This window comes from Dromiciops gliroides, chromosome 2, assembly GCF_019393635.1.
Source record: "Dromiciops gliroides isolate mDroGli1 chromosome 2, mDroGli1.pri, whole genome shotgun sequence".
In the NCBI taxonomy this organism is placed as follows: Eukaryota; Metazoa; Chordata; class Mammalia; order Microbiotheria; family Microbiotheriidae; genus Dromiciops; species Dromiciops gliroides.
This window is the reverse complement of record NC_057862.1, coordinates 360,809,914-360,836,240: the sequence shown is the minus strand read 5'-3', so window position 1 is coordinate 360,836,240 and position 26,327 is coordinate 360,809,914. Positions and strand designations below refer to the sequence as shown.

Sequence of the window (26,327 nt, the reverse complement as noted above, 5' to 3'; positions counted from 1 at the left end):
TTGAGGGAAGCTGCCGGTCTCCTTCCTTCGCCAATATTGCGGCAAGCCACTTAGCTAGCACTCCCCAATTAAAAATTGGTCACCACACTAGGTAGAAGCATCTGCAAAGGCTGGAGGCAAGAGGAGTATAGCCATCCCATCTCAAGGTCTCTAGGGTTGACAGCAGTGAATTCCCAACAGACAAGATGGGGAGAGAACAAGAAAGATAAGAGAACATCCCTGCCTTCAACATGTCTAGATCAGGGGTCACCATGCTTTCAGAAGGGGTGTATCAGCTTTCCAACCCTCATATGTCTAGGCCGGTAAGGAAGTATGGGAAGAGACAGTGAAGATGTAGTGTTGTTCCTGTGCCTAATTTCATTAGCAAGGTCTGGTAGTGGCCAGCCCAGATACCTCCAGAAATCTGTGTGTCATTTTGCATTCCATTCATTCACTGATTCATGACTTCTCTCTCTCTCTCTCTTTTTTTTTTTTTTTTTGGTAAGGCAATTGGGGTCAAGTGACTTGCCCAGGGTCACACAGCTAGTAAGTGTTAAGTGTCTGAGGCCGGATTTGAACTCAGGTCCTCCTGATTCTAGGGCCGGTGCTCTATCCGCTGCGCCACCTAGCTGCCCCTCACTGATTCATATTCAGCAAATATTTAAGCATATATTGTGCATACAGCACAACAATTAGTTCTGGGGGAGACATTTTTTAAAAGAACCCTTTGCTATACCTATTTATGTATGACCTTCAAGATATTAGAAATAATGAAAACTGCTATTTGTATAGCATTTTAGAGCTTGCAAATAGACATTTTCCACTTCAGCCTCACAGCACCCCTACGAAGGTAGGCACCACAGTGATACTATCTTCATTTTAGAGATGAGGAAATGAAGACTCCAGGAACTAGTCAGTGCCAAAGGCAGAATTGGAGCCCAACCTGATGATCTCTAAGGATCCTTTCCAATCTTCAATCCTGTGAACCTGGGCCTGGATTTGGATCTCAGCTTCATTATCTTCTCCCCCCCCCCCCACCCCACTGCAGCCCTTACCTCTTTCCCAATTTCCCTATTAGTGTGGAAGATTACCACTAGCCTCTCAATCACCCAGTATCACAACCAAGGTGTCATCTTGGTTCCTTCAACCCTCATATCCAATCTGTTGCCAACACCTGTCAATTTTACCTTCATAACATCTCTTATATACACTCCCTTCTCTCTTCTGATGTTGCTTCCACTCTGGTATAGACCTTTATCACCTCATGCCTGGACTTCTGCATGTAGTCTACTGGTGGGTCCCACTGCCATATCTCTCCTCACTCCGATTCATCTTCCATTTTGCTGCCAACATGATCTTAAAATGCAGGTCTGACAATGTCACTTCCCTTACCTTCATTCAATCAACTTTAAGTGTCTCCCTATTACCTCCAGCATTGAATAGAAAATCCTCTGTGTGTGGGGGGGTAACTATGTGGTGCAGGGGATAGAGCACCAGCCCTGGATTCAGAAGGACCTGAGTTCAAATCCGGCCTCAGACACTTGACACTAGCTGTGTGACCCTGGGCAAGTCACTTAACTCTCATTGTCCCGCAAAAAATTAAATTAAATTAAAAAAGAGAATCCTCTGTGTGGCTTCTAAAGTCTTTCATAGCCTGACTCCTTCATAGGTTTCCAGGCTTCTTATACATTGTACGCCCTCCACATACCCTTCCTTGCTGCTCCTCACTCAAGACACTCTATCTCCTAAATTGGTGTGCATTCTCATTGGTTCTCCCCTTTGCCTGCAGTGCTCTTTCTCCATCTCTGCCTCCTGGCTTCTCTGGCTTCCTGCAAGGCCCAGCTAACATCCCACCTTCCACAGGAAGCCTTTCCCAATCCCTCTTGGTGCTAGTGCTTTTCTTCTGTGGATTATCTCCAGTCTCTCCTGGCTATAGCTAGTTTATACATTGTCATTTGCATGTTGTCTCTGCCTTAGAAGGAGATGGTGTTTGCAAAGCAATTTTGTCATTCTTCGAGTTCTCTATGGAAATTCAGCTCCACTTGTTATTACTAGTCCCAAAGGGACTTGAAACCTTTGGCCCCTAGTGCTTCTCTTTGAGGAGTGCCCATCTTCAAATGTTGGTAAATCACCTGCCAAGGTACCACTTAAAGCCTGGTAGAGACAGCAGACAGTGATAAGTAGCCTCCGTGTCCAGAGATCGATGCCAACTTGGCGCCTGACGCACCATTGTACCAGGAAACATGTTTTCTTTTCTGTTAATAATAGTCATTAAGGACCCTGTGCCCAACATGTTCCCCAGGAGGCCTGTAGCTCAGGCCAGAAACTTCTCACACACACACGAACACACACACACATTTCATTCTCCACCCTCATGTCCCCGAGTTGGACCTGGCCTTCCCAGTTAATGCCCTCTTACCCTTCTCTCCCATCACCTCAGGGGAAGGGCAGGCCCAACTTAATTCTAGGACCTCAGTCAATAACTGCTAACTTTACTCACTCTTTGCTCCTGGGTGACTGTTTTGCATCTAATCTATACATTCTTTACTTACTGTGGAGACATCTTTGAAGCCAGGGATGAGTTTCATTTATCTCTTTATCCCCTGTAGTTTACAACACCAAGCCTGGAACACAGGCCCTCAGGAAACGTCCATTCAACAGACAGAAGCTGGGATGACCACTTGTGAGTGTGGCATGTGTAGATGCCCTCCATGTTTCTTTCTGGCTTGAAATTCTAGAATTTTGTGAATCACTTAGGCAGCTTTTGATCTGGGCAGAGCCTTGCTTTAGGCTTTAGAGGAATAACATGTTCTATCAGAAAAAAAAAAAAAGTCTTGTTCCTTGCTCTTATAGAGTGAGTAAGTAAAGAAAGGAGTGTTCCAACTTAACTCTGCCCTAACAGGGAGTTGGGAGGGTGACAGGGCAAGAGACCTTACTGGAAGAAGAGTTTGAAGTCTTCAGGAAGAAAAAGGGAAGGGTAAGTCCCTGCACTAGGTTGGGGTTATTGAAGACATAGTGTTTCTCTCTCCATACCCTGTGAGCCACTAGTCCCATTTGCTTCTGAGCACCAGCCACCCACCAGCACCATCACCACCACTGTCACAGGCCTAGAAGTACTGGTCTCTAACTTAACCAGGGCCTTTCATAAATTGGAAATAGAGGGGAAGGGGAAGTGATTAGTACAAATAAGTATAATGATATAAGATCAAGAATTTAAAGCTAGAAGGAACCTTACAGGTCATCTAGTCTGACCCCCCACCTCTTACAAGGGAGGAAACAGGCCCAGGGATTTTATGTGATTTGCCAAAGGTCACACAGGTAATGAGGGCAGAATCTGGTTCAAAACCAAGTGCTCTGCTTCTCAGTATGGCCACCTCTCTTCTATCCCTAGACCAGGACCCTTGTCAGAGATTTCTCCAGAGACATGGTGGGGATACAGAAAGCTCTGAGACCCAGATTTGTTATTTACTTGTTTTGGTCATGTCTGACTCTGTGACCTTTCTTGGCAAAGATATTGGAGGGGTTGCCAGATACACACACATAATCATACTGATACACACATGCATTACCCATATGTTTGCCCCTAGGTGCATACATATCCAGACATGTTATTATTGATACATGCTTGCACACACTGCTATAGGCCGACACTGATACGTGCATCCTTACACCAATACAAGTAGAAACAAGGATATACATTGTGCTACACATATCCTCAGATCAGGACATAGTAAAGGCGCTAGCTAGTACATGTCCAAGAGTCACCTTCAGCCTGACTCCTCCCATTACCCCCTCCAAATGCTGAGATTGTGAGATAAGGGCCTAATGAAGCCCCTGCTATCTTACCTAGCTCAAAAGGCACATCATTACCTCCCACAAAGTCTGACTTTGTTTACTCAGCTCCCTGCCCACAACAACTCCCCAACCCCCCCCTCTGCCTGGTCAGACTTGAGAGGCAACAGGTGCAGAGTACAAATCCTGGACATAAATTTCGGAGACCTGGATTCTCTCACCGTAGGTCTCTTCCTCCTGGGCTTCAGATCCTGTGGTTGTGTACAGCAGGGAGAGTAACCCTACCAAGTTTTCCCATGCAAATATCCTTGGGTCCCCAGAGCCCCATTCTATCCTGTCCAATCCCCGCTTCTGTTCACTGCCTCCCACCTTCCTTGGGCCCCAGAGGTGAGAATCTTTTTTTTTCTTTTAAATAAAAATATTTTATTATTTTCCAGTTACATGTAGAAATAGTTTTCAACACTTGTTTATATAAGATTTCCAATTTCATTTTTTTCTCCCTTGCTCCCCCACCCCACCCCTAGACAGCAGGCAATCTGATATTGGTTATATATACATAATAACATTAAACATATTTCTGCATTAGTCATAAGAGAAGAATCAGAGCAAAAAGGAAAAACCTCAAAACAGAAAACCAGCAGCACCAAAAACAAAAGAAATAGTATGGTTCAATCAGCATCCATATTCCACAGTTCTTTTTTTTTTCTTCTGGATTTGGAGAGCCTTTTCCATCATGAGTCCTTTGGAACTTTCTTGTACCATTGGATTGGTGAGAAGAATCTAGTCTATCACAGTTGATCAACACATAATGTTGATGATACTGTGTATAATGTTCTTCTGGTTCTGCTTACCTCACTCATCATCAGTTCATGCAGTGAGAATCATTTAAACTGGAGCACAGTCTGGGTGGGAAGCCCATCCCCCACCCCCAAGGTAGGCACAGCCTGAACTTGGCCAAGGAACCAAAAAGAATTACCCACTGTGGCCCCCTTCCTGGCCCCAGGAAGGCCCTGTCCCAAACTGGGCCTAGGAGGAGGCCGGTCTAACCCTACTAGAATAAGGACTTGACTGGGGATTGGAGGTCTGATCATATCAAGGTGTACATGGGCCCCAGGGCCCAGGCTATGCTAAGAGCAACCATGATCAGAGCTGAGGTAAAAGAAAGGGAGAAGTAACTCAATAGGCAGTGTCCCTGTGTGTCTGGGTGTGTCAGGGTTTACACATGTCAATATCTATGTGTCCATGTGCAAGCCCTGGGCATTAGGTGGGGTCATCTGGGTCACAAAAGAGGGGACAGGATAGGTGCTCGGAGACTGGTGCTGATGCTGGGTAAAAGCCAAAGAGGGAACCACTGGCCCTCCCCAATCCGCTCAGTGGGGGTTTGGGCGAGTCCTGACAGCAGCGGGTGGGGCTGATCTGACAGGTTCCCTCAAAGTGGCCTGGAGGCAATAAAGGCGGGGCCTGGCACAGACTTAGGGTGGCGGGATGGGCCTGACTCCCCCAGAGTGAGGGTGAGGCCAAGGCACTTGCCTCTTCACATCTTTCCCTGTAGTCATTCAGCAAAAGCAGGGAAGCATAAACCATGGGGAGGCCAAAATCCAAGGCTGGAGCCTTGGGGCTAAGGGTGCAGTTTGGATAGGTTGTGGTTCTAGGAGTGGGTCTCAAGAACATGTTTGGAGGCCCAGGAGCCCTGCGGGGCCGAGTAGAGGAACTCAAACGGCCCTGGTGGCGAGAGGCCCTACCCCTGGTCCTGAAGCACAGTGAAGCCGCCCGGCTGGCTGCAGACGCCCTCCTAGAACATGGGGAGGCTGCCTATCTTCGAGTCATTGCCGAGGAACGGGAGCTGCCCTTCCTTTCTACCCTGGACCTTGACTATATGACCCAGCATGCTCGTGGAGGTCCTGAGATTGGGGACAGTGGTGAGAGTGGAGATAGAAATGGCAAGGCAGGCCCCCAGACCTCTGGCACTGCTGACCGGCTCAGCCTCATCTCTCAGGCCACCTCTGGCACCTACTTCCCAGCAGCAACAGATGCTGAGCCACCTGCCCTGGACCTGGGCTGGCCTGACGTGCCCCAGGCCACAGGCTTCAGCCCCACACAAGCTGTTGTTCACTTCCAGAGGGACAAGGCCAAGAACATCAAAGACTTACTGCGCTTCCTCTTCAGCCAAGCCCGCACGGTACAATTCTGGATGGGTTTGGGTACTTGACTGGTTGATTAGGCAGGGGACTGAGGGCTGAGGGCTGAGTGGGGAGGACTGGGCCAGGGACTGAGGCCAGGCAAGTTTTGCATCTAGATTCCAAATTCTGTGCTATTCATAGAAGGTACCAGCTCAGGAAGTAAAGGAGGTGAGCCAGAGCTTCCTAGACTAGCAGGTTGGAAAATATTAGGATTGTCAAGGACTGTGGATAGATTCCATCAGCTTTTCTGCCACCCTTCCCCCCCTCCCTTCTTCTAAACATAAACATACTAAGACACTTAGACCTCCCACTATCTTTCTCCGGTCCTGTTTTCCTGGAGGAAGAAAAGACACTTCATGATGCTGTCCTTCACTATTATTGGAATTTGGTGGGACAACCCTGGGGGTTTCTGGTAGGAGAGGCCTGGGGGAGAAAGATCATTTGGGAGACTGGGTTCATGGATGCTGGAGAGTGGTCTGGTCTGGCTCACTAACTGATGAGCTGTAACTCATGGGAGGGAAGGGCAGGCTCAGACAGCAGAAGTCAGACCAGGGCCTAAGGAAGGCAGAGACAAAACCTCTCCTGTCCCTCTGAGCCTTTACTTCCCCCAGTAGGGTTCTAGTCCTGGGGTCTTGGATCCCATATTCCACCCTCCATTTTCCTTGTGGTGCCCTGAGGCATGGGTGGCCCCAGTATAGCATCTAATAGGGTCATTAACTCTGTCCCAACTGCTTTGATCTTTGGCTCCTCCCTTTGCTCTCACTATTTAGAAGTCAATCCCTAGCCTAGAATCTGTGGTTGGCCCCTGCTTCAGTCCTGTCAGAGCCAGAGCCAGAAGACATCGAATCAAGTTCAATCCTTAACTCACTGTGCAACCTTTACAGCTCTGGGCCCCAGTCTTCCTATCTGTAAAATCGGATCATAAATTCATTTCTCTAACCCTAGTGGGAGGGGAAGGCAGAATTAAGGAGCTACGGTCTAAGGGGCCATTAGCAAGCCCTTAATCCTGAGAGAGGGAGACTGCGGCTGGGGCCATGGTGAGCTAGAAAGACACTCAGGATTTTGAACTGGAAGCGTCCTTGGAGATGCAGGGGTCTCCCTCCTCCCTTTATGATCACACAGTGTATCAAGACCAACTCTAAAAATTATACAGATGTGGAAACTGAGGCTCAGAGGGGAAGAGAGGTTTGCCTTAGTCCAGACCCCAAGTATCTTGGCTCCCATTGCTAGACCCTATTCCCTTCACCCTACAGGTTGTGGCTGTGGTAATGGATGTATTCACAGACATGGAGCTGCTCTGTGACTTAATGGAGGCTTCAGGCCGTCGTGCTGTACCTGTTTACCTGCTGCTGGCTCAGGACAACTTGCACCACTTCCTGGAGATGTGCTACAAGATGGATCTCACGGGGGGCCACCTGCCGGTCAGTGGGCAAGGGCCAGGGATACCAGACTGGGATCAGTGGGGTGCTGGATCAGCAGGGCCAGGCTCAGGTCAAGGATAGGTAGGAGAAAGGCACCCCACTTTCCAGTAGTAGCAGGGCCTAGCTGACCTAGAGATGAAGATCAGGGGACAGCGACCCCAAGATGATATTCAGGTTGGTGCCACTTTCCCTGCAGACATTTGCCCAAGTTATCTCCCATACTTCAAATGTGCTCCCTCTTCACCTCCACCTTTCACAATCCTCTTCCAAGGGTCACATCAGCAGCCACCTTTTCTTTGAAGCCTTCCCTGATCCTCCTAGTGTTCTGGCCCCTAGCTATGTGGCAACAGCAAAAGGTTATGTATAGGGGCAGCTAGGTGGCTCAGTGGATAGAGCACCTGCCCTGGATTCAGGAGGACCTGAGTTCAAATCCAGCCTCAGATACTTGACACTTACTAGCTGTGTGACCCTGGGCAAGTCATTGCCCCACCAAAAAAATAAATAAAAGGTAATGTATACCTATTTTATATACCTATATACCCGGAGTCATGTAAAAATTTCTCAGGCAAAAAGGGGTCGCAAGTGGGAAAAGTTTAAAAAGCCCTGGCCTAGCTCATCTCAGATATGCCTAGAATTCTCTGCTCTCTCCTAGGCTCCCTTCATTGTCTACTGTCTATTATACCTATTGTGTTTGTGTTTTATTTTCCTTGTAAAATAAAAGCCCAAGAGCATGCATAGTGCCTTCCTCACCCGTAGTAAGTGTTCGACAGATTTTTGTTGAAATGAAATTAATCAAATTGAGTGGGCCCTGGGTGGGTCAGGGTTTGAGGTTAGCAGAAAAAGTCTTTGACGCTAGAAAAGTGCCTCCTGACATTGCTTCTCCTCCTGAGTTCTAGAACATGCGTGTGCGGAGCATTTGTGGGGACACCTACTGCAGCAAGGCAGGACGCCGCTTCACAGGGCAGGCGCTGGAAAAGTTTGTCATCATTGACTGTGAGCAGGTGGTGGCTGGGAGCTACAGGTATGATGGAAAGAACAAGGAGTGAGAAGTGACCTGGGAAGTCAGTGGAAGACAGGTGCTGGGGGTCCCACCCTTTGCCTATAAAATGCTCTCTTCTGCATCCTCCCCACTGAGGGGGGATTAGAAGATTTTGAGAGCATCCATGGCCTAATTCCTATTATACAGAAGGGAAAGGATGTGGCTAAGGACAGGTGGAGCAAGTGGCAGAGCTTCAACTGGACTAAAAGGCTCCAGCCCTGGCTTCTGGGGCTCTAGCCCCTGCCCTTGGCCGTCCTCCTGACCCCAGTGAGGCCCCTCTCACCAGCTCACTTTGGGATTTCTAACCCCTACTCTCTCTGCCCCTTCCTAGCTTCACATGGCTCTGCAGTCAGGTTCACACCAGCCTGGTGCTGCAGCTTCGGGGCCGCATTGTTGAGGACTTCGATCGAGAGTTCCGCTGCATGTTTGCTGAGTCTCAGGCTGTGGAGGGCTTCTCTGGTGGCGAAGAGGATATCTTGGCTCCTCGGGCTCCCCGCCCACCCCCACCTGCCCTGGCTTTTGAGTCAGGCCTCCCTAGTTCTCCATCTATCTCACCAATTGGCCCTAGCCTTGGCAGTATCAAATGTTCCCCCCTTACAAGCTCTTCCTACTGTGGGCTACCTGGAGGTGGTGGCATTGGCTTCAGTGGTCTCATAGCCTCTGGTTCTCCTGGTCCTGGCCGGCGCCAAGCCAGTGGTCCCTTTCCCCTGCACCGACGATTGTCAGACCCCAACCACAGCCCAACCACAGCCTATCGACCCAGCCTAGGCACGCTGGGGACAGCTCCTTGGGCTCAGTCATCGCCAGCCCTCAATCAGGAAGGGCTAGGGCTGGGGCTTGGACCAGGGTTAGGGAGCCCTCTGTTTTCTCGCCAGCTCCACCTTGTGCCCCTTCCTCGGCTTCCAGAGAATGGGCTCACCCATAGCCAGGAGCCCGGCATACCCAGGGGCTTCTGTGGAATGCCTACACTAGTCCCAGAAGCAAGTCAGAAGCCATCACAGGAGAGGAAGCCATCCCCTCCCAGCCACAACTATGGACGACTAGACCTCCTGCCCAGGGGTTCTCAGACACCCGATTCTGGGAACCCAGGCTCTGGGGACCACGAGCAGTCTACTGACCAGAGACGGCCAACTTTGGGCCAACTGGACCTTGTAGCTAAATATGGCCCATTCCGGATGGAGGGGGCAGGGCCAGTTAGGATCTCTACCCCAGACACCACGGGCAGGGCCAAGGTGGCCTCCGAAGATGAGAAGCGACTGACCCTGGGCCACAGCAAGTTGGACCTCATCACCAAATACCACAGGCTACAGGGGGTAAAAAGGAGCCCAGACCCAGGCGTCCCTGGCATCCCCAATGTCCCTAGCCCACGGCAATCTGTTGTTTCTGGTGTACCTATTGTTCCTAACCCACAGGAGCCTATTGTCTCCAGTGTTCCTGGCCCGCAAGCATTCTGTCTCCCTGCTGGTACCCAGAATCATACTCCTGGGGATGAAAAACGTCTGACTCTTGGTCATAGCAAGCTGGATCTCATCACAAAATATAACAAGTCCAAGTTCAGACTAATCCGAAGCCGCTTTGAAACCTAAGACCCCTTCGCCTGCTCCTCAGGCCCAGGTTCTACAGGAAACCTCTGTAGCTGGTCCCAGTTTATTGCTGGCCTGACCTGTCACAGGCCCAAGGGTTAGAACCAGAGACAAGTGTCACCAGAGGCCAAGGTTACTAATCCCATCTGACCCCTAATGTCCCAGATATCCAACCTCTTCACCTAAAATTCCAGCCTACTGATCCCAACCCCACTAACCACAGCCTCATTTCTGACCTACTGACCCTGGCCCCTCCCCCCCATCTCCACCCCACTATGGACTGTACTTATCCACTGATATCCAGTATCACTGAATCCTGCCCCACTGACTTCCAACCATAGCAACCCTCATTTTTGACCCCAACACACACAGGTCAACCAGTATTTATTGATCCCTTATTTTGTGCTTATGAACCCTATTCCAGGTGTTGGGGGTGGGGAGAACAGGGTTGTGGCTAGGATTATCCTAAAGTAATGAGTTTATCATGTCATTAATGAGGTCCTATTTGAACAAGACTTCATTACCTTCCGAGGTCCCTGACCCCGGAGCAGGTGAGGGCACCTATTCTGTGGGGTGGAGTCCAGAAAGTAAATTGCCAGACTGCCACGCCTGGCTTCTGGGGTTTGCTACTAGAAGTTAGAAGGGAGAGATCAGGAAAGGGAAAGAAGAGGACTGACTAGAAGACTCCTCCCAGATAGGGGGAGGTACTCCAAGGCAAGGAGGACTCAGTCGACCTGACAAACACGTGAATGCATGCAAACCCCTTTCCCCCAGGGTCCACAGGACAGCTCTTTCCCTGGGACATATGGGTGTCCAGTCACAGTGGGAAATTAACACAAATAAACTTAAGTGATCCCGACTGGCGTGATCTGTGCGAATTTGGGGCTGGGGATTCGGCCCCTTCCAGGCTAACCTGGAGAGGTTGCTAGGCACTCGTTTGAAAGATGAGCCAGGGGAGGGCAGGCAGAAAGAGGGAGGCGGGGACAAGGATCCAGGGAGGCAGTGGGTGGGGCTGGGAGGGATGGAAGGCGTGGGGTGTAGTGACTCAGGAAGAGGTGGGGTAGGGTGACGTAAATCCGGAAGGGGCGGGGCTCCCGTAGAAGTGATCGGAACGGATTGGTGTAGGGAACGGTTCCTGAGCTGCCGAGGTCGCTCTCCCCAAGTCCGGTCCCAAGGAAGACTGGGAACCACCTAGTGGTCCCGGAGTCTCCGGCCAGAGCAGCCCCATAAGGGCTTCGTCCCGGAAGTCGTTTAGTTCAGGAGCGGAAACGGAAGCGAATTACGAGAGCGCCTCGTGCGATAGCTTTTGCCCGCTGAGCCGGGCTCGGCGGCAGGGCGTGAGAGGCTAGAGCCGGGGCAGGAGGAGAAGAAAGAGGAGGAGGAGGAGGAGGGAGCCGGCAGCCGGGGATCGATCAGTGCTGCTGGGTCTAGACCGGACGAACCCAGGTGAGACAGCCTCGGGGAAAGGCGGCCGTGGGGGTACGGCCTCGGGGTCGGGGAGGGGGGATCCCGAGGCAACCGCGGCTTCTGGCGGAGGACGGGCGCCCTGACCCCCTCCTCTTCTCCCCCGTCCCTAGGCCCCATGGCGGTCCGAGCCTCCTTTGAGAACAACTGCGAGATCGGCTGCTTCGCCAAACTCACCAACACCTACTGCTTGGTGGCCATCGGCGGCTCGGAGAACTTCTACAGGTGGGGCCCGGGGAGGGCGGAGGCTACCCAGGCTCTCGGCCCGGACCTGCCTCTCTTCGGATTCTGTGAACCTAAGCGAAACCTGTCCTTGCTCTGGACCTCAGTTTCCCCGTCTTGACCATGGGGGTGGCTGTCCTTGTTCAGCCTCCCTCAGAAGCAGGTGTTAGAGATTTCAAAAGGCATTGGAAAGTGAGCTCTCAGAAGATCTCTGAGCTCTAAAGCCAGGATCCTGAGATCCAGGAGGGGTGTGGTTGACTTGGGAGGGAGGGGAAGGGGAAAGTCCGGCAGCACCAGGGAAGAGTCACCAGAGTCCCTTTTGTGACCCTGGGCTGACTGTCTCTTCACAGTGTGTTTGAGGGCGAGCTTTCAGAGACCATTCCAGTGGTACACGCTTCCATCGCCGGCTGCAGGATCATTGGGCGCATGTGTGTGGGTATGTCTGGCCCTAAAGGTCTGGGTTGAGGGGAAGGGAAGGGATACCGGGGGATTCCGGATACTGGGGATACTAGGACGGTGGGATGGTGGTAGGAAGGTCCTTATGACTCAAAAGATTCCCACACCCTAGTGATGTAATCTCTGGTGCAATGAGGAAATTCAGGTAGGCCCTTTTGATTTTTTTTTTTTTGGTGGGGCAATGAGGGTTAAGTGATTTGCCCAGGGTCACACAGCTGGCAAGTGTCAAGTGTCTAAGGCGGGATTTGAACTCAGGTCCTCCTGAATCCAGGGCCGGTGCTCTATCCACTGCACAACCTAGGGCCCACCCTGCCCTTTTGATTTTCATTGCAATTGAGCAATGCAATTCAGAGGATTTCCATTCAAAGTTGTAGTTGCGGTTGTGTTACACTCAGAGATTATATTTGAGTATATTGTAGCCTAGCTTTACACACCACCTTCCCTTGAGCCTGAAGTGGGTAGGAATCTGTCATTTGGCCTTGGAATGAAATAAGTTCATCATTAACACAGCTGTCAGGACAGTGCCCGTTTTGATTTCTTGTCAAGACATCTGGCACCCAGGTGGCTACAGAAGCAGGTCTTCATTGTTTGAATTAATTTAAAAAGAATTGCTTCCTCTGTTCAGATCCCTGTGCTGGGTGTTAAGATGGTACACTCATCTTCTGTATTGAAGAGGGAAAAGAGGGAGGGCATGGGGCCTGTGGCGCCAGGTCAAGAGATAGCATGTGCCTTTATGAAGGACCAGCAGAAAGAAGTCAGGAGGTGCTGCTTCTGTGCCTCCTTTCTCCCTGGCTCAATTGGTGTTTCATTCTGGATCTCACCAGGAAATCGACATGGCCTTCTGGTACCCAACAATACTACAGACCAGGAGCTGCAGCACATCCGCAACAGTCTCCCAGACTCAGTACAGATCCGTCGGGTGGAGGAGCGACTCTCAGCACTGGGCAATGTTACCACCTGTAATGACTATGTAGCTCTTGTTCACCCCGACCTGGACAGGGTGAGGAGGAACACAGACACAATATTATCTTACCCCCTAGTTAGTCTCTTCTAGGAAAGTCTCTCTTGGGGGTATTTGGATGCTGAAAACAGTCATCAATATGGATAAAGTAATGTATGGAGTCTTTGTAAAATAAGATTGAACCATATGCAGTTTTCTCATCTAAGTTTAATTCACTGAGTCTGAGCCCTGTGCAGGGCTGTGGTGAAACAGATTAGATGGATGTGGTCCTTGTCTCCTAGAAACTTCTCGTCTAGATAGGGCGACTGACTAGGAACAGAGAGGGACTAAAGAACAAAGAACATTGAGCTGGTTTAGGCTTTGCAATCAGTTGGGGAAGCATCCCAAAAGTTGCATATGACTTGAATTGGAGAAAAGCCACAATCTAATTCCAAAACAGGGCTTTTGGAAGTGGGGGATGCTTAACCCTTCTTTAACAACTATTTTGAAGAATAGGCACTAGCACAGTAGAGAGTTTTTCAGTCAGAGAACTTAGGTTCAAATCTCAGTTCTGTTACTACCAATGTGAACTTGGAAAATTCCTCTCCAGGCTTCAGTTCCTCATCCATAAGATTAGGGGGTTGGACTCAGTGACCTCTTGAAGCCTTTCCAACTCCAAATCTATGATCTTGTGAATGTTCTAGCTTGCAGCTGTGGAGAAAGGGACTGTGGTGATCAACCCCAGGCACCTTTGATACCTATTGAGGATTCCTGACCTAGAGCCATATTGGGGCCCCAGAAAAGTGAATTGGTCCCTTCTGCCCTTCATCTCTATTTCTCACTATTGACTGTAGATACATTCAAATCTTCCTTTCTTCCTTGGGTGGGAATATGGATCCTGATAAATGAAGATAATGGAGGCCTGTTATTTCTTCATACTTCTGAATTGTGTGTCTGCACTCACAGGAGACAGAAGAAATTCTAGCTGATGTACTCAAGGTTGAAGTCTTCAGACAGACAGTGGCTGACCAGGTGCTGGTAGGAAGCTACTGTGTTTTCAGCAATCAGGGAGGGCTAGTGCACCCAAAGACTTCCATTGAGGATCAAGATGAATTGTCCTCTCTTCTCCAGGTTCCACTGGTGGTGAGTACCTTTCCCTCTGCCCTTAGGCCCAGCTTGTTCCAATTTCTGCAGTTCTAGCCAGGGCTAACTAATCCTGGTGCCTCAGAGTTGAGTCACCACCCTATATTCTGATGGGGCAGAGCTCTTTAGAGCCTCCCACCCCATCTTATAAAAGCAAAGCAAGCCAATACGTGCCTTTTACCAAGTGGTGCACTAGTCATCTTAGGCTTGGCTGCTTTTTTATGCTTGGCTAGGGACAAGAGCAGCTGTGAGCATACGAAGTAGGCATGGAGGCTACTGCATGGCGCATTCCCTCCATCACCCTAGGAAGAAGAAATCTCTCAGAACTTCAAGCTCTGGACTTTGTCATTGATCACTTTTTAATGATTTCCATGATTTTGTATTAATGGTTATTTTATTTTATTTTTTAGTGAGGCAATTGGGGTTAAGTGACTTGCCCAGGGTCACATAGCTACTAAGTGTTAAGTGTCTGAGGCCGGATTTGAACTCAGGTACTACTGACTCCAGGGCCGGTGCTCTATCCACTGCGCCACCTAGCTGCCCTAATGGTTATTAAAAAAAAAAAAAAAAGCATGGGGTAATATTTTACCAAATCTGAGCTATGGTGTATATATAAGTGAAGATGTAGGTAAGTCTGGGGATAGTCATCTACCAAGAACAAGAATCTCTATAACCTTGAGTTCATGAGAAATGCCAGGTGAGGAATGAAAGGACAGCTCTGAAGAGTCATAGTATTGATGTTGTTCAGGATCAAGAACAGCCTCTTAGAATCCCCAGGATTGAAGAATCTCTATCCACATGCGAAAACTTTGAAGAGGGAGACATTACGGTTCTCATTGGATTCTCTGGCAGGCTGGTACTGTGAACCGGGGAAGTGAGGTGATTGCAGCTGGGATGGTGGTCAACGACTGGTGCGCCTTCTGTGGGCTGGACACAACTAGCACAGAGCTGTCAGTGGTAGAGAGTGTCTTCAAGCTTAATGAAGCCCAACCCAGCACCATTGCCACCAGCATGAGGGATTCCCTCATTGACAGGTTAGTGACTGCTGTGGCCCACTGAATCCTCTATCCTTGAAGGGTTTTACCAATTGATATGTGTTAAACCAAAGAAAGCACCTCTTCTATAATAGAGAACTTACCTGTATTGATAGTTCAACTCTAGGTTCCCAGACATGAACAGCCAGGGGCTGGTACAGCCTAGCTTTGCAAGCATTTAGCAAATGGCCAAAAAACTAGAACACTGTTCATTTATAGGCCCTTTCTAGATAGAATTCCCTTGTGCTCCAGATGAGGGAAGGATATTTAAAGGTACTTTTACAGAAGGGCCAAGGGTCTCTGGAGAGCAGGAATTCTTAACCTGAGGTCCACGGGTAGATTTCAGGGTATCCTTGAATTTGGATGGGGAAGAAAACATCTTTATTTTTACTGCCCTTTAATTGAAATTTAGCATTTTCTTCAAAAAATGTTATTCTAAGAAGGGATCCCTGTTCTTTACCAAATAACAACCCCCTCCTGAAGTGTATGGGGAAGGGGTTTTGGTGTTGGCTGAAGAGCAGTTGGGTAATGGACCTTTTCTCTCTATTCTTTTTTTTCCACCAGTTTAACCTGAGTGATTGATTACCTATCGCGCCTGCTGCTTGGCCTCTTGAATAAGCTCCAATATGGATGGTGTAAGGCCCTGCAGAGAGAGTCTTAGCATCTGTGATTTGGGGCCTGGACCATGGCTGGTGGGAGTACATCAAAGCTTCCAAGACTGATCTCCTATAACTTCATTTTTACTGTTTGGGGGGAAGGGGGGAAAAGGCCCTTAAATGAGTTCACCTTGGCTCTTTGACCTCCACTGTCCTTCTATCATTAAAAGGCACACGAGCCCCTTGTCTATACTCATCCTGGCTGCCTAAAATTTTTTAAAGGGACTCTTGCCCTGGGGAAGAAGGGTAGTTCCTAGGAAAGACCCTTTCTTCTTGACCCTGCTTTCAAGGGACTTGGAGACTTTGCAGATACTCAGTAACTGATGCAAACAAGAGATCCAGGAAGTGCTTGGAGAAATTTGATGAAAAAAAGTTTTCACCTGTTAGTCTCAAGAAAGCATTTGGATTGGGCCTTAATGGAAGAAACATTAGCAGATGGAGAGAACTTGGAGAGCCCACTCCAGACAGTGGCTTGAGCTAAGTCCAGGATAAGAACTTCGGGTAATAGTGTAGACCAATCAGTCAATAATCATTTTTTTATTAAGCACCTGTTATGTGCCAGGCACTGTTAAGCACTGGACATATATACAGGGAAAGATAAAAATACTATCCTTGCCTCCAAGTATCTTGTGTTCTAATGGGAAAGACAACATTCAAATAACTACAGACATATAACATATGTACAGTGTAAATGGAGGGTAATCTCAGAAGGAAAATACTAGTATAGTTGGTGGGACCAGGAAAGGCCACCTGAAAATTAGATGGGGATTTGAATGAGTCTTGAGGGAATCTGGGGAAGTGTAGAGGCTCAGATGAAGAGTGGAGAGTATTTTAGGCATTTAAGATACCCAGCACCAATACTTGGAGATGGGATGAAGTCTGTGAAGAACAGCAGATAGGTTGTATCTGCATTATAAAATTCCTAGAGTAGTATATTAAAGAAGATTTAAAAGATAGAAAAGGGGGGGCAGCTAGATGGTGCAGTGGTTAAGCACCGGCCCTGGATTCAGGAGTACCTGAGTTCAAGTCCGGCCTCAGACACTTGACACTTACTAGCTGTGTGACCATGGGCAAGTCACTTTACCCCCATTGCCTGCAAAAAAAAAAAAAAAAAGATAGAAAAGGGCCATGTTGTGAAGAGCTTTAAATGGTGAACAGCAGTTTCTCTTTGATCCTAGAAGTGATGGGGAACCACAAGTTTTGCCTCTCTTCCCCTTTCCCCAGTGACATTTGTCTGTGGTTTAGGAAAATTATTGGTACCTGAGGCTAGTTTTGAAGGAATTTGACAAAGGGAAAATGGACTTCTGGAAATGGGAGGTTGGAGTCACGTTGGGGTAGGCCTTGAATGCCAGAAATTCGGGTTCATGCATTGCTCATTTAGTGGGCATTGGGCAGCTACTCCTGAACGTTTTTGAATGGAGCAACTGCATGATCAGAATAGTGCTTTAGAAGATGGCTTTGGCAGCTCAGGTGGATTGGAAGATAATTTAGGCAAAGAGTCTGAATTAGAGTGGTTGCAGTGGGAAGTGGTGGGGACTCTAAGGGGTTGACATGTTTTTGCAGGGTGGGCTTTCTAGTTCCAAGTCAGGACTCCACAAAGCTGACTTATGCAGCGACCTCTATCCCTTGACCCAGAACCCAACACCCCACCTCCATTTACTTCGTTTATTACCGCCACTGTGAGAAGAGCCCTTCCCTGCAATTCCCGAGTTTGATTCTCGTGCTAGGACATCCTTACCAATTTTGATTTTGGTCTACTTCGACTAACTTCATTAAAATTTCTAACCTCCTTGCTTTGGTAAAGACTGGGCTAGAGCCAATGACATTTTCTCACTTGTCTTGCGATACTCTATGGTTCCCTGCCTCACCTCCCGGACAATTTACCCCCTCTCTTGCTTTTGTGGAAAGATAGCTGGATGTGATGGGAAAGAGCCGTAGGGAGTTTAAGAGTTTTAGTCCCAGTGTGGTCACTTCATGAACTCAGATGTGTCTGTTACCTTCCCTCCGTTTACTCATGTAAAAAAGGTAGACGCGTTGGTTTCTAGAGGCATTTCCGCTGTTAGTCTAACCCCCTCTCCCTACCGGGAGAGTTTCGGTAGTGAATCTCCTGTGGTTCTTTGCTCCCACCTTATCTTAAACTAGACCCCAAAGGCATGCGAGCTGTATACAACAAGCAAGGCTTTGTGGGCTGTGCGGCAGATCGGGAGCCTCGCCTCGGCCATTCCTTGGGGAGAAAGGGAGGGCTGTGCAGGAACAGAAAAGAACACCGAGGAATGAGCTGGGCTGTTGATCCTTTCCCGGAGATAGGAAGACAGATGCCACTGTGGGGTGGGGAGGGGTGTCCAAGCGTGAGTGAATGCGATGAAAACCCTTTGACGGTAGCGTGGGGACTCTATCTCTGATCCTATCCCTATCCCGCACAAGGCGGAGCAAGGTGAGCCGTATGGCCCTGCCCTACCATTTGATAGGGGCGCGGTCTGCTGATTCTCGTTAACGATTGGCTGCGAGGGATGCGTTCTGATGTAATGACTTGGACTCCTTGGAGCCTTAGCACGCAGGCGCAGTTAGCGGAAGCTCGGCGATCCAGTACTCCTGGCTGAATCACTTCGGCTGAAGGTGGGAGGAGGGGGCGGGGCGGGAGAAAGAGGGGCGAGCCCCTCCTGGCGGGGTGAGGCGGGGCGAGTGGGAGCGTTTGGGGTGGGGGGCGGGGGTGCTGTCCCCGCCCTGAGCTGCCCCTTACTTCCCTGCAGCCCATGGGAGCGCAGGTGAGCGGAGGCGGTGGCGGCGAAGGCAGAGGTCAGCCCGAGCCAGCGGCCCCAGAACAGCCTGAGCCAGTGGCCCCCGGGGGCAGCGACGGAGCCCCCCGGCCACGCCCCGACCCTGCCGCGTGGGGACCCCTGGACGACGTTCGCTTCCTCATCGTCTGCACCTCCTGGTACTAGCGGGATTCCCGAGCAGCGTCGGGACCCGCGGGCCAGGACCCCGCCTGCCTCTGGATGCGGAGCCCCGGAGTGAGGGGGAGGCCGCTGCGGCCCCCGCCATGGGCGGCCCCCGCCATGGACGCCACCCGCCGAACAGCCTCAATACCCTTCCCCGCCTCCGCCGGCTCCCGCACTTTCTCTGCCTGTCATCACATCGTGGTCTGGGGGGAGGAGGTCATCCCGCCACCCCTTTTCTCTGCTCCCTTGGCCCCTGCCCTGCCTCCCAGTCCGATATTCCTGCTATCTCCTCCCTGCCCGCACTTTAACCCCCGGAGCCCTTTCGTCCCTGGAAATTTGTAGTCCTCTCGAGGTGGCCGACCTCCTCTCTTTCTAGACCACCCCCCCCCAAAAAACAAAACAAAAAACCCACAAAGGTGTGGAGGCCCCTCTCTGCCTTATCGGATTAGTGCTTTTTCCACTTCCCTCTCCCTCAGCCCCTGCTCCCCTTCTTTCTCCTCCCCTCAAAGAGGCAGAGAAACAACTCTCCAGGTCATCACAGATGGTCATGGACTGGAGTCCTTAGAAGCCACTGTTTACAGCCTTCTTCCTCCCCATCCCATTTAACATGGGTCCTCACACACCTAAATACCACCAGGACTCCCTCCAGAAGCACTGCTTCCAACACGCAGGCCCCTCAGTTTCTCCCCATCTGCATTACTCTCCTAAGGATATTGTACCACTTGGCCCTCCTCTCCAGAGAAATGACAATCTGTATATTTTCATTTTATTTAGAAATGGTTTAAAAAACATTATACAAAGGCTGATCAGTTTTAAAATGTGACGGACACTGAAATGCTGCGATGCCGTCCAGGGTGATGGGAGCCCAGACTCTAGGGCACCAGTATTGGAGGCCTCAGCCTTGGCCAGGATGGGGAGACACACAGACTATGGTGGTGGTGTGGGGGATGGAGGGAAGGCAAGTGGGTCAGTAAAGGGGCCAACTCAAACTCTGCCCTCCACTCCAGTGAGGCCTGCCCCTCCTTCTGCCACCAGGGCTTCGTCCTCTGTTCCCTTCCTCAGCTATACCCCAGTATCTTTGGGGCTCAGGAGGATCCCAGAGGGGACCACACAGGATTAAGGGTTTTCAGGAGGTCAGAGCAGAGACCCAGGACCCTAGTGTGGTTCCCGGCATCAGAGAGGGAAAGGAGAGAAGATGAACCAGGAGGAACCAAGATGAGATGAATGGAGGAGAGGCTGAGCTGGACTGCTCGAGGCCCTCACAAAGTATGGGCCATGATCTTAGAAGGGAGTAGTGACGAGGACCCAGGCAGGGATAAGTTGTGAGGAGGGGGCACAGTGGTGTGGCTTCATTCTCCAAATTGCTATTGGTCAGAAGTGGTGGAAGGTAGCCAAGGCCCCCTCTGAGCCAGGCCTTGCCCAGCAGCCATCAAGATTCGGGGCATGGTGTGACAGAAAGAGCACGATAGTCCACCACTAACTTGTATGACCCTGCCAAGGTGTATCCTCTTTCTGGGCTTCATTATCTCCTCTGTCAAAAGAGGGTAATGTTATTTGCCCAGCCAGCTTAACAGGGCCTTTGTGAGTCTCAAATAGACTGATAGATGTCACCTAATAAAGTGCCTTGAAAAGTATAAAATACTGTTATCGACACAAAGATTATGTCTCTGATGCCAGATGCTCCCCACCCCAGGGAGCCGGCCCTTGGCAAGAATTGAGGATGAGCACAAGAGGAGAGTACTGATGAATTGGGAAGTTCATTTGGGAGAATGCCCAAGCCAGGCCAGAGGCCAGGACTCAACCTAGGGCACCAGTGGGAAATCATCTTCCCCTACCATCATAAACAAGTCTCCAAAAAGTTTAAGATGTGACCACAAAAGGAAGAAGATCCACAAACACAGGAGGGAAACAGAGTAAACAGCCCAGTGGACTTAGTTGGCCTGGCAGGGCCCCAGAAGACTCCTGTGTCCTGTCTCCACCTCCCAGCCTACGAGGCTTCTGAGTGATCCCTTCATAAAAAACTATAAATTTAGCAAATCGTTGACTTGGTGTAGAAACCTAAGGCTGGAAGAGATTTGAAAGAGCATCTAACCTATCCTGTTTAACCCAGGAACCTCCTCTGTGGCATCCCTGACAAGCAGTCACCCAGCCTTTGCTTGAACATTCCTTGTAACAAGAAATACACTCCCTATCAAGGTGGGTCATCCCAATATTTGGGCAGCTGAGACTTAGAAAGTTTTAGACTGAACTGAAACTGATGTTCTTGTAACATACAGGACTTTCAGCTCTGCTCTATAGAGCCAGGTGGAACAAACCCTCTCCCACAAGACTTCTTGAAAGCAAATGATCTCTGTTCCAGGCTCAACACCTTTAGAATGACCTCCAGTCCTTTCATCTTCTTGGCTGTCCTCCATTTGCAACTCTCCAGCTTCTCAATATTTTTCCTAAAATATGGAGTTCAGAATACCACACACTGCCCCAAATATGATCTAACCAATGGGACCATCAATGCAATTGTTTGGAATGATAGGCTTTTCTAAATGCAGTCTGGGATACAATTAATTTTTTAGGTTATAATGGACATGCTACTAACTCCTTGAGTTTGCAATTCAATAAAACCCCCAGATATTTTTTTTGGCTTTTTGGTTTTGGTGAGGCAATTGGGGTTAAGTGACTTGCCCAGGGGCACACAGCTAGTAAATGTTAAGTATCTGAGGCCAGATTTGAACTCAGGTACTCCTGAATCCAGGGCAGGTGTTTTATCCCAGGGCACCATTTAGCTGTCCCCCAGATATTTGTGCAAACTAGTTTAGCCATAACTCACCCCCTTTCTATACTCGTACAGAAAAAAATTTAACCAAGCGGAGGATTTTGCATTTGCCGTTCGATTTCATCATTGTAGGTTTCATCACCTGTCTTTCTAGCCTGCCAGGATTTTTCCAGATCCTTTCATTCAGTGTTAGCTATTTTTCCTGCCTCTGTGTCAACATAGCTTTGATAGGTATTAGTTAGCCATACTTTTGTTCAAGTTGGGCACAAAAGTGCTGAATAAAACAAGCCTGAGTCTTCGGGCCACTAAGAAAGGAGTCTCCCAACTAATAGATGGTAGTTAAGGAATGAAGAACCAGTAATACCTGCTTTGGTCCTATCCTCATCCCCAAGCAAACTTTTACAAGAATTTCACATTGGAGATGTGGACATATGGGGAAGGCAGCCCTAGTCTCTCTAGGGTTCTGAATCTCCAGAGATCAATACCTAGGGCAGACATGGCTTTGTGTCAATACATTGATGTGGAGAGGGGATAGGACGGGAGGGGAGGAAAAGGGAATAACATTTCCTCCTTGCACTAGTCAGTAAATCTCCATGCCTATACCTTAAAGTGATCCACTGACCTGTACCCTTGTGATGGGAATCATGGGTCATGGGCCAGTAGAGGTCTGGAGAGGGAATAGGCTGCCTTTTCCCAAAGCAGCCCTGTACAAGAAGTCAGAGTGTTTATCCTGGGACCAACCTATGGCACTCCTCCTTTCTTAATGAAATCTGTCCCATGTGTCAGGATACCAAGTTATGGCTCTGGGTATGTCTGTAGCAGAAGTAGAAACAAGGAAGACCCCCAGGGTTTTGTGTTGGCTTGGTTCAAGGTAGGCTAAATTCACAGATTACATAGCCTTGGTGCTTGGTGTAATGCAGAGAAAAAACCCTCATTGCCCTGGAAGAGACCCAATCCCGGCTGTCTGAGGAGCCCAAATTTCATATCTATCAATGAAGGACGCTGGAGAGACCACAATGGGGATTAGGGGAGAGGGTGTTCAGTCCAGGAAAAGTGGATAGATCCAAAGAAGAGGTATGAATGAGCAGGCCGAGAGATCACTGAGACCAACTATACGAACTACCTGGAAAGTAGAAAGCCTCATATTTTGCACTGGACATTTGGATCTGCCCTACTTCACCATGTGACCCTTCTCTGAACCCCAAATTGAACACAATCTCTGAGATCCCTTTCAGCTCTATGAGCCACAATCCCTTCGTGGCTGGAAAAGTTGTATGTAACTTAAATGGCCCAAAATCTCATTTTAAATGCACTAGGAGATGTTGCAATCCTAGGGAACTCCCTTTTTAAAGTAAATACTTGTCTACAAGTCTATCTGTTCTACAAATCCAGCTTTTCAGGGGCTGGCTCATCCCAAACTGGGCTTTCTGGCCTGAAAGCAGAGGCATTCAAGGTACAGCATGCCCATTGTGAGAGGAAAAGAAAGCAAAAAGAAAATGGGCACAGGCACAGAATGTGTCTTGAGGGCAGACAGGAAGCTGCAAGTCCCTCAGGTCTCTCTGCTTAATAACGGACCTCTGTCCACCTTAGACCTATCCTGACTAGCCTCAGTGAAGCCTGGAGTTTCATTTCAGGCAGTCAGTCCCTTGGGGATGGCTGGGCAGGGAGTGGGGCAGGGCTCTTCAAAAGGAGAATCATTGAGGGGACAAGGGTCCTGCAGTAGAGGAATCACTGGAATAGCTGGGGAGTGGCAGTGCAGTAGCTCTATGTGCTCCTTTCTCCCACAACTCTAGGCATGGCCCTGGGCCAAGAACAGAAGGGGTGCCTGCATAGGGTAAGGAGCACAGAGGGGGTGGGCATCAAGATGGGAGTGGGAGGAGGATCACAGACTCATAGATGTAGAGCTGGAAGGGACTTTAGAGGTCATCATGACCAACCCTCTCATTTTTTTTTTTTTGGTGAGGCAGTTGGGGTTAAGTGACTTGCCCAGGGTCACACAGCTAGTGAGTGTCAAGTGTCTGAGGCCGGATTTGAACTCAGGTCCTCCTGACTCCAGGGCTGGTGCTCTATCCACTGCGCCACCTAGCTGCCCCCAACCCTCTCATTTTACAGATGAGGAAACGAGACCAAGATGAGAAGTGACCTTACCTAAGTCACACTGAGAAAGTAGCAGAGGCAGGATTCAAACCCAGGCTCTCTTGACAATGCTCTTTCTACTGCAATACCAGTTGCCTCTTTTGGCAATGGGAAATGGAAAGGAGGTAAGAAGTGGATGGGGTTGGGGCCTGGGATAGTGATAGGGACCACACAGGAAGGAACTGGAAAGAAAAGTGGAAAGGGATCGGCAGTGGGGCTGGGGCTGGGAGTTCAGAAAATCTCTAAATTCTGGGGCATTCACATTCCTTGGGGATCTGACCTCCCTCCAACCATCCAAGGCCAGGTACCTTCCTGGCCCTTGGCCTTCAATGTCTCTCCCATGGCCAAAGGTTCTTAGCAAGGAGTGAATTGGGGCTACCAATCTAGCTCCCTTTCCTTGTGGCTGGAGCCCCAAGGGGCTCCAGTGGTTGTTATCCAAAGATTCCTGGGACCCCAAAGAATCTCATCCCCTTACTCTGGATCCATCCCTATTCTCCTAGCACCACCAAGACACTACCTGGCTTCCCCCATCTTAGTGGGGTCCTGGCCTCGATGCTGTGGGGTAGAGGCTCTTATACTGGTGTACACTGGAGTGAGATGAGCAGACAGCTTCCCGAGTCCTCAGGGAATCACTTCTGACAAATGGGGATTAAAACAGTAGTAACGGGACATTTAAATATTCATGACATGAGAGCAATGTCCGGCAGAGATGAGGCTGGACCACAGGCTTCCCCTGAGCACAAGAGGCTCCTGCCTCTCACTGGCTCAGGGGAAACTTACATTTTCTGAGGAAGCTGCTTGGAGCTGGGGGGTGGTCACAAAAACAACCTTCCTTGCCCGCAGACTGCCTCCATAGCCACACAGGCTCCGTGATCCATGATCAGTTACAAACATCTGACCAGCAGGTGTTGGGAGTCGGTAGCCAGACAGTGCCCAGGTTTGGAGCAGAAAGGAGGTGGCAGCTGATCCTGCCCCAGGCCATAATCCTCACCCTAAAATCATGGGGCCCTGCCATACCCAGGGACACCTGGAGTCAGGTCCCTCAGAAGAGGAATGACAGGCCCAGGCAGCTGTCAGGGAGCAAATGCTGGTTTCTCCCAGGTGAACTGTGCTCAGAGAGCCTTTGGGAATCCCAGGAGAGGCCCCTAATAATTGGGGTTCCATCTTCTGGGAATGAGGGCCAGCTATGAGGCAGCAGGAACAGAGACCTCCTCCCCCGACAAAGCTCTCCTCAGCAAAGCTTATCTTTTGCCTTTCCCTTTGGATCAAAGGCGTTTTAGAAGGGAAGCTTTGGGTCCGAGTGGCAATAGGTACTTGGGGATCAGCTCTGGCTGATTTCTCCCACTCCTGTCTCACCAGGTGGATTCCAAGGGCTGAGCTTTAGGCTGGAGTTGTAAACCCATTTCTTGTGGCTCTTGGCCCGAGCCCTTGTGGCCACCCCCTGTTCCTCTGGGTCCTGGGAGTGAGGTCCCTGCCCTTTCTCAGGCCCTGGCAAGGATGCCCCGGCTGGCGGGGCAAGGACGTGCTGGTCATACCCACTCCTGGACAGGCCGTTTGTAGTAGGTAACCTGCTGTTGTGCCCCTTTGTTCTTAAACTGGAAGATGGTGTAGACAAGGACAAGGATGCAGAGAGACAGGGTACAGGGGATGATGACGGCCACGGCATTCACTGTACCAGGCACATCATCTATGGTAACCATGATGTCCACGTCATCCTGGGGCCTGCGCCGCTCCTTCCTCCTCTCCACTTCCTTCTGATTACAGCCCATCCAGTCCCGCAGGATGGAGCGGGGGTAACCGGGTTCCACACTCAGCTTTTGGTTATCAAACTTCCAGTAGTCCCGGCCCTTGTAAAAATAGGTGTAATCTGAGAAGACAGAGACAGGATCAGAATGACTGGTTTTAGTGTGGGATCATCCCCTGTTCTGTGGTCCCCGCCACTGGCCCACATTTCACCCTTAACTTTGGAATCACTCCCTTCTGCCCGGGGTAAACCTCCCTCAGCCTGAGATCACTCTGAATTCAGAGGTCAGTGTTCTCAACCTGAAGTTACCCTCAATTCCAAGGTCCTTTTCTTCATCTCAGCCTCCAACTTTTGAGTCATCCTTAACTCTAGGGTTACTGTCTTTAGCTCAGAGTCACCCTCAATTTAAGAGTCATCCCCTGCCAGATTAAGGTCCCCTTTATCTCCAGAGTCATTGTCTTTTCATCTTCTTCCCTTAGGCTCCCTCGGGTCACCCTCAATTCTAGAAGTCACTGATCTTAAGCCTAAGGTTACTCTTTTTTTTTTTTTTTTAGTGAGGCAATTGGGGTTAAGTGACTTGCCCAGGGTCACACAGCTAGTAAGTGTTAAGTGTCTGAGGCCAGATTTGAACTCAGGTACTCCTGACTCCAGGGCCGGTGCTCTATCCACTGCGCCACCTAGCTGCCCCTCCTAAGGTTACTCTTAACTCTGGAGTCATCTTCCTCAGTGTTCATTCACCTCCTCCCTCAGCCTGGGGTCACTTAAACTCTGATGTCACTTCTCTGACCTTGGGGTCATTGCCCAAGACTGAAGGTTACCCTTTACTCCA

At 49.7% G+C, this 26,327-nt stretch overlaps 3 protein-coding genes across 4 annotated transcripts in view; 2 read left to right on the top strand and 1 right to left on the bottom strand.

Moving 5' to 3' along the window:
• The first annotated feature begins 5,292 nt into the window (after positions 1-5,292).
• FAM83C (family with sequence similarity 83 member C) lies at positions 5,293-10,840 on the top strand. The gene is made up of 4 exons (XM_043986880.1): positions 5,293-5,950; positions 7,205-7,372; positions 8,269-8,393; positions 8,743-10,840. Exons 1-4 carry the CDS (start codon positions 5,441-5,443, stop codon positions 9,995-9,997), a joined length of 2,058 nt encoding a protein of 685 aa, XP_043842815.1. The 5' UTR covers positions 5,293-5,440; the 3' UTR covers positions 9,998-10,840.
• A 244-nt stretch (positions 10,841-11,084) lies between these two features.
• On the top strand, positions 11,085-16,101 carry EIF6 (eukaryotic translation initiation factor 6). Its single transcript, XM_043989693.1, has 7 exons — positions 11,085-11,440; positions 11,572-11,683; positions 12,031-12,116; positions 12,961-13,136; positions 14,043-14,219; positions 15,072-15,253; positions 15,818-16,101. The coding sequence occupies exons 2-7, from the start codon at positions 11,577-11,579 to the stop codon at positions 15,825-15,827; spliced, it is 738 nt and encodes a 245-aa protein (XP_043845628.1). The 5' UTR covers positions 11,085-11,440; positions 11,572-11,576; the 3' UTR covers positions 15,828-16,101.
• A 3,497-nt stretch (positions 16,102-19,598) lies between these two features.
• Positions 19,599-26,327, bottom strand: part of MMP24 (matrix metallopeptidase 24) — a 69,406-nt gene continuing 62,677 nt past the window's right edge. For both annotated transcript variants that reach the window (XM_043983019.1, XM_043983018.1), the window contains exon 9: positions 19,599-25,621. In XM_043983019.1, coding sequence (XP_043838954.1) covers positions 25,284-25,621 — 338 coding nt within the window. In that variant the 3' untranslated portion in view covers positions 19,599-25,283. The remainder of the gene's footprint in view (positions 25,622-26,327) is intronic.

What these genes read in the sequence shown, in the direction of transcription:
- FAM83C (XM_043986880.1), top strand. Translation starts at nt 5,441, where the DNA reads ATGTTTGGAGGCCCAGGAGCCCTGCGGGGCCGAGTAGAGGAACTCAAA. An exon ending in TCACGGGGGGCCACCTGCCG is followed by an intron (nt 7,373 to 8,268) that starts GTCAGTGGGCAA and finishes CCTGAGTTCTAG; the next exon opens with AACATGCGTGTGCGGAGCAT. An exon ending in GTGGTGGCTGGGAGCTACAG is followed by an intron (nt 8,394 to 8,742) that starts GTATGATGGAAA and finishes GCCCCTTCCTAG; the next exon opens with CTTCACATGGCTCTGCAGTC.
- EIF6 (XM_043989693.1), top strand. Translation starts at nt 11,577, where the DNA reads ATGGCGGTCCGAGCCTCCTTTGAGAACAACTGCGAGATCGGCTGCTTC. An exon ending in CATTGGGCGCATGTGTGTGG is followed by an intron (nt 12,117 to 12,960) that starts GTATGTCTGGCC and finishes GGATCTCACCAG; the next exon opens with GAAATCGACATGGCCTTCTG. An exon ending in TTCACCCCGACCTGGACAGG is followed by an intron (nt 13,137 to 14,042) that starts GTGAGGAGGAAC and finishes CTGCACTCACAG; the next exon opens with GAGACAGAAGAAATTCTAGC.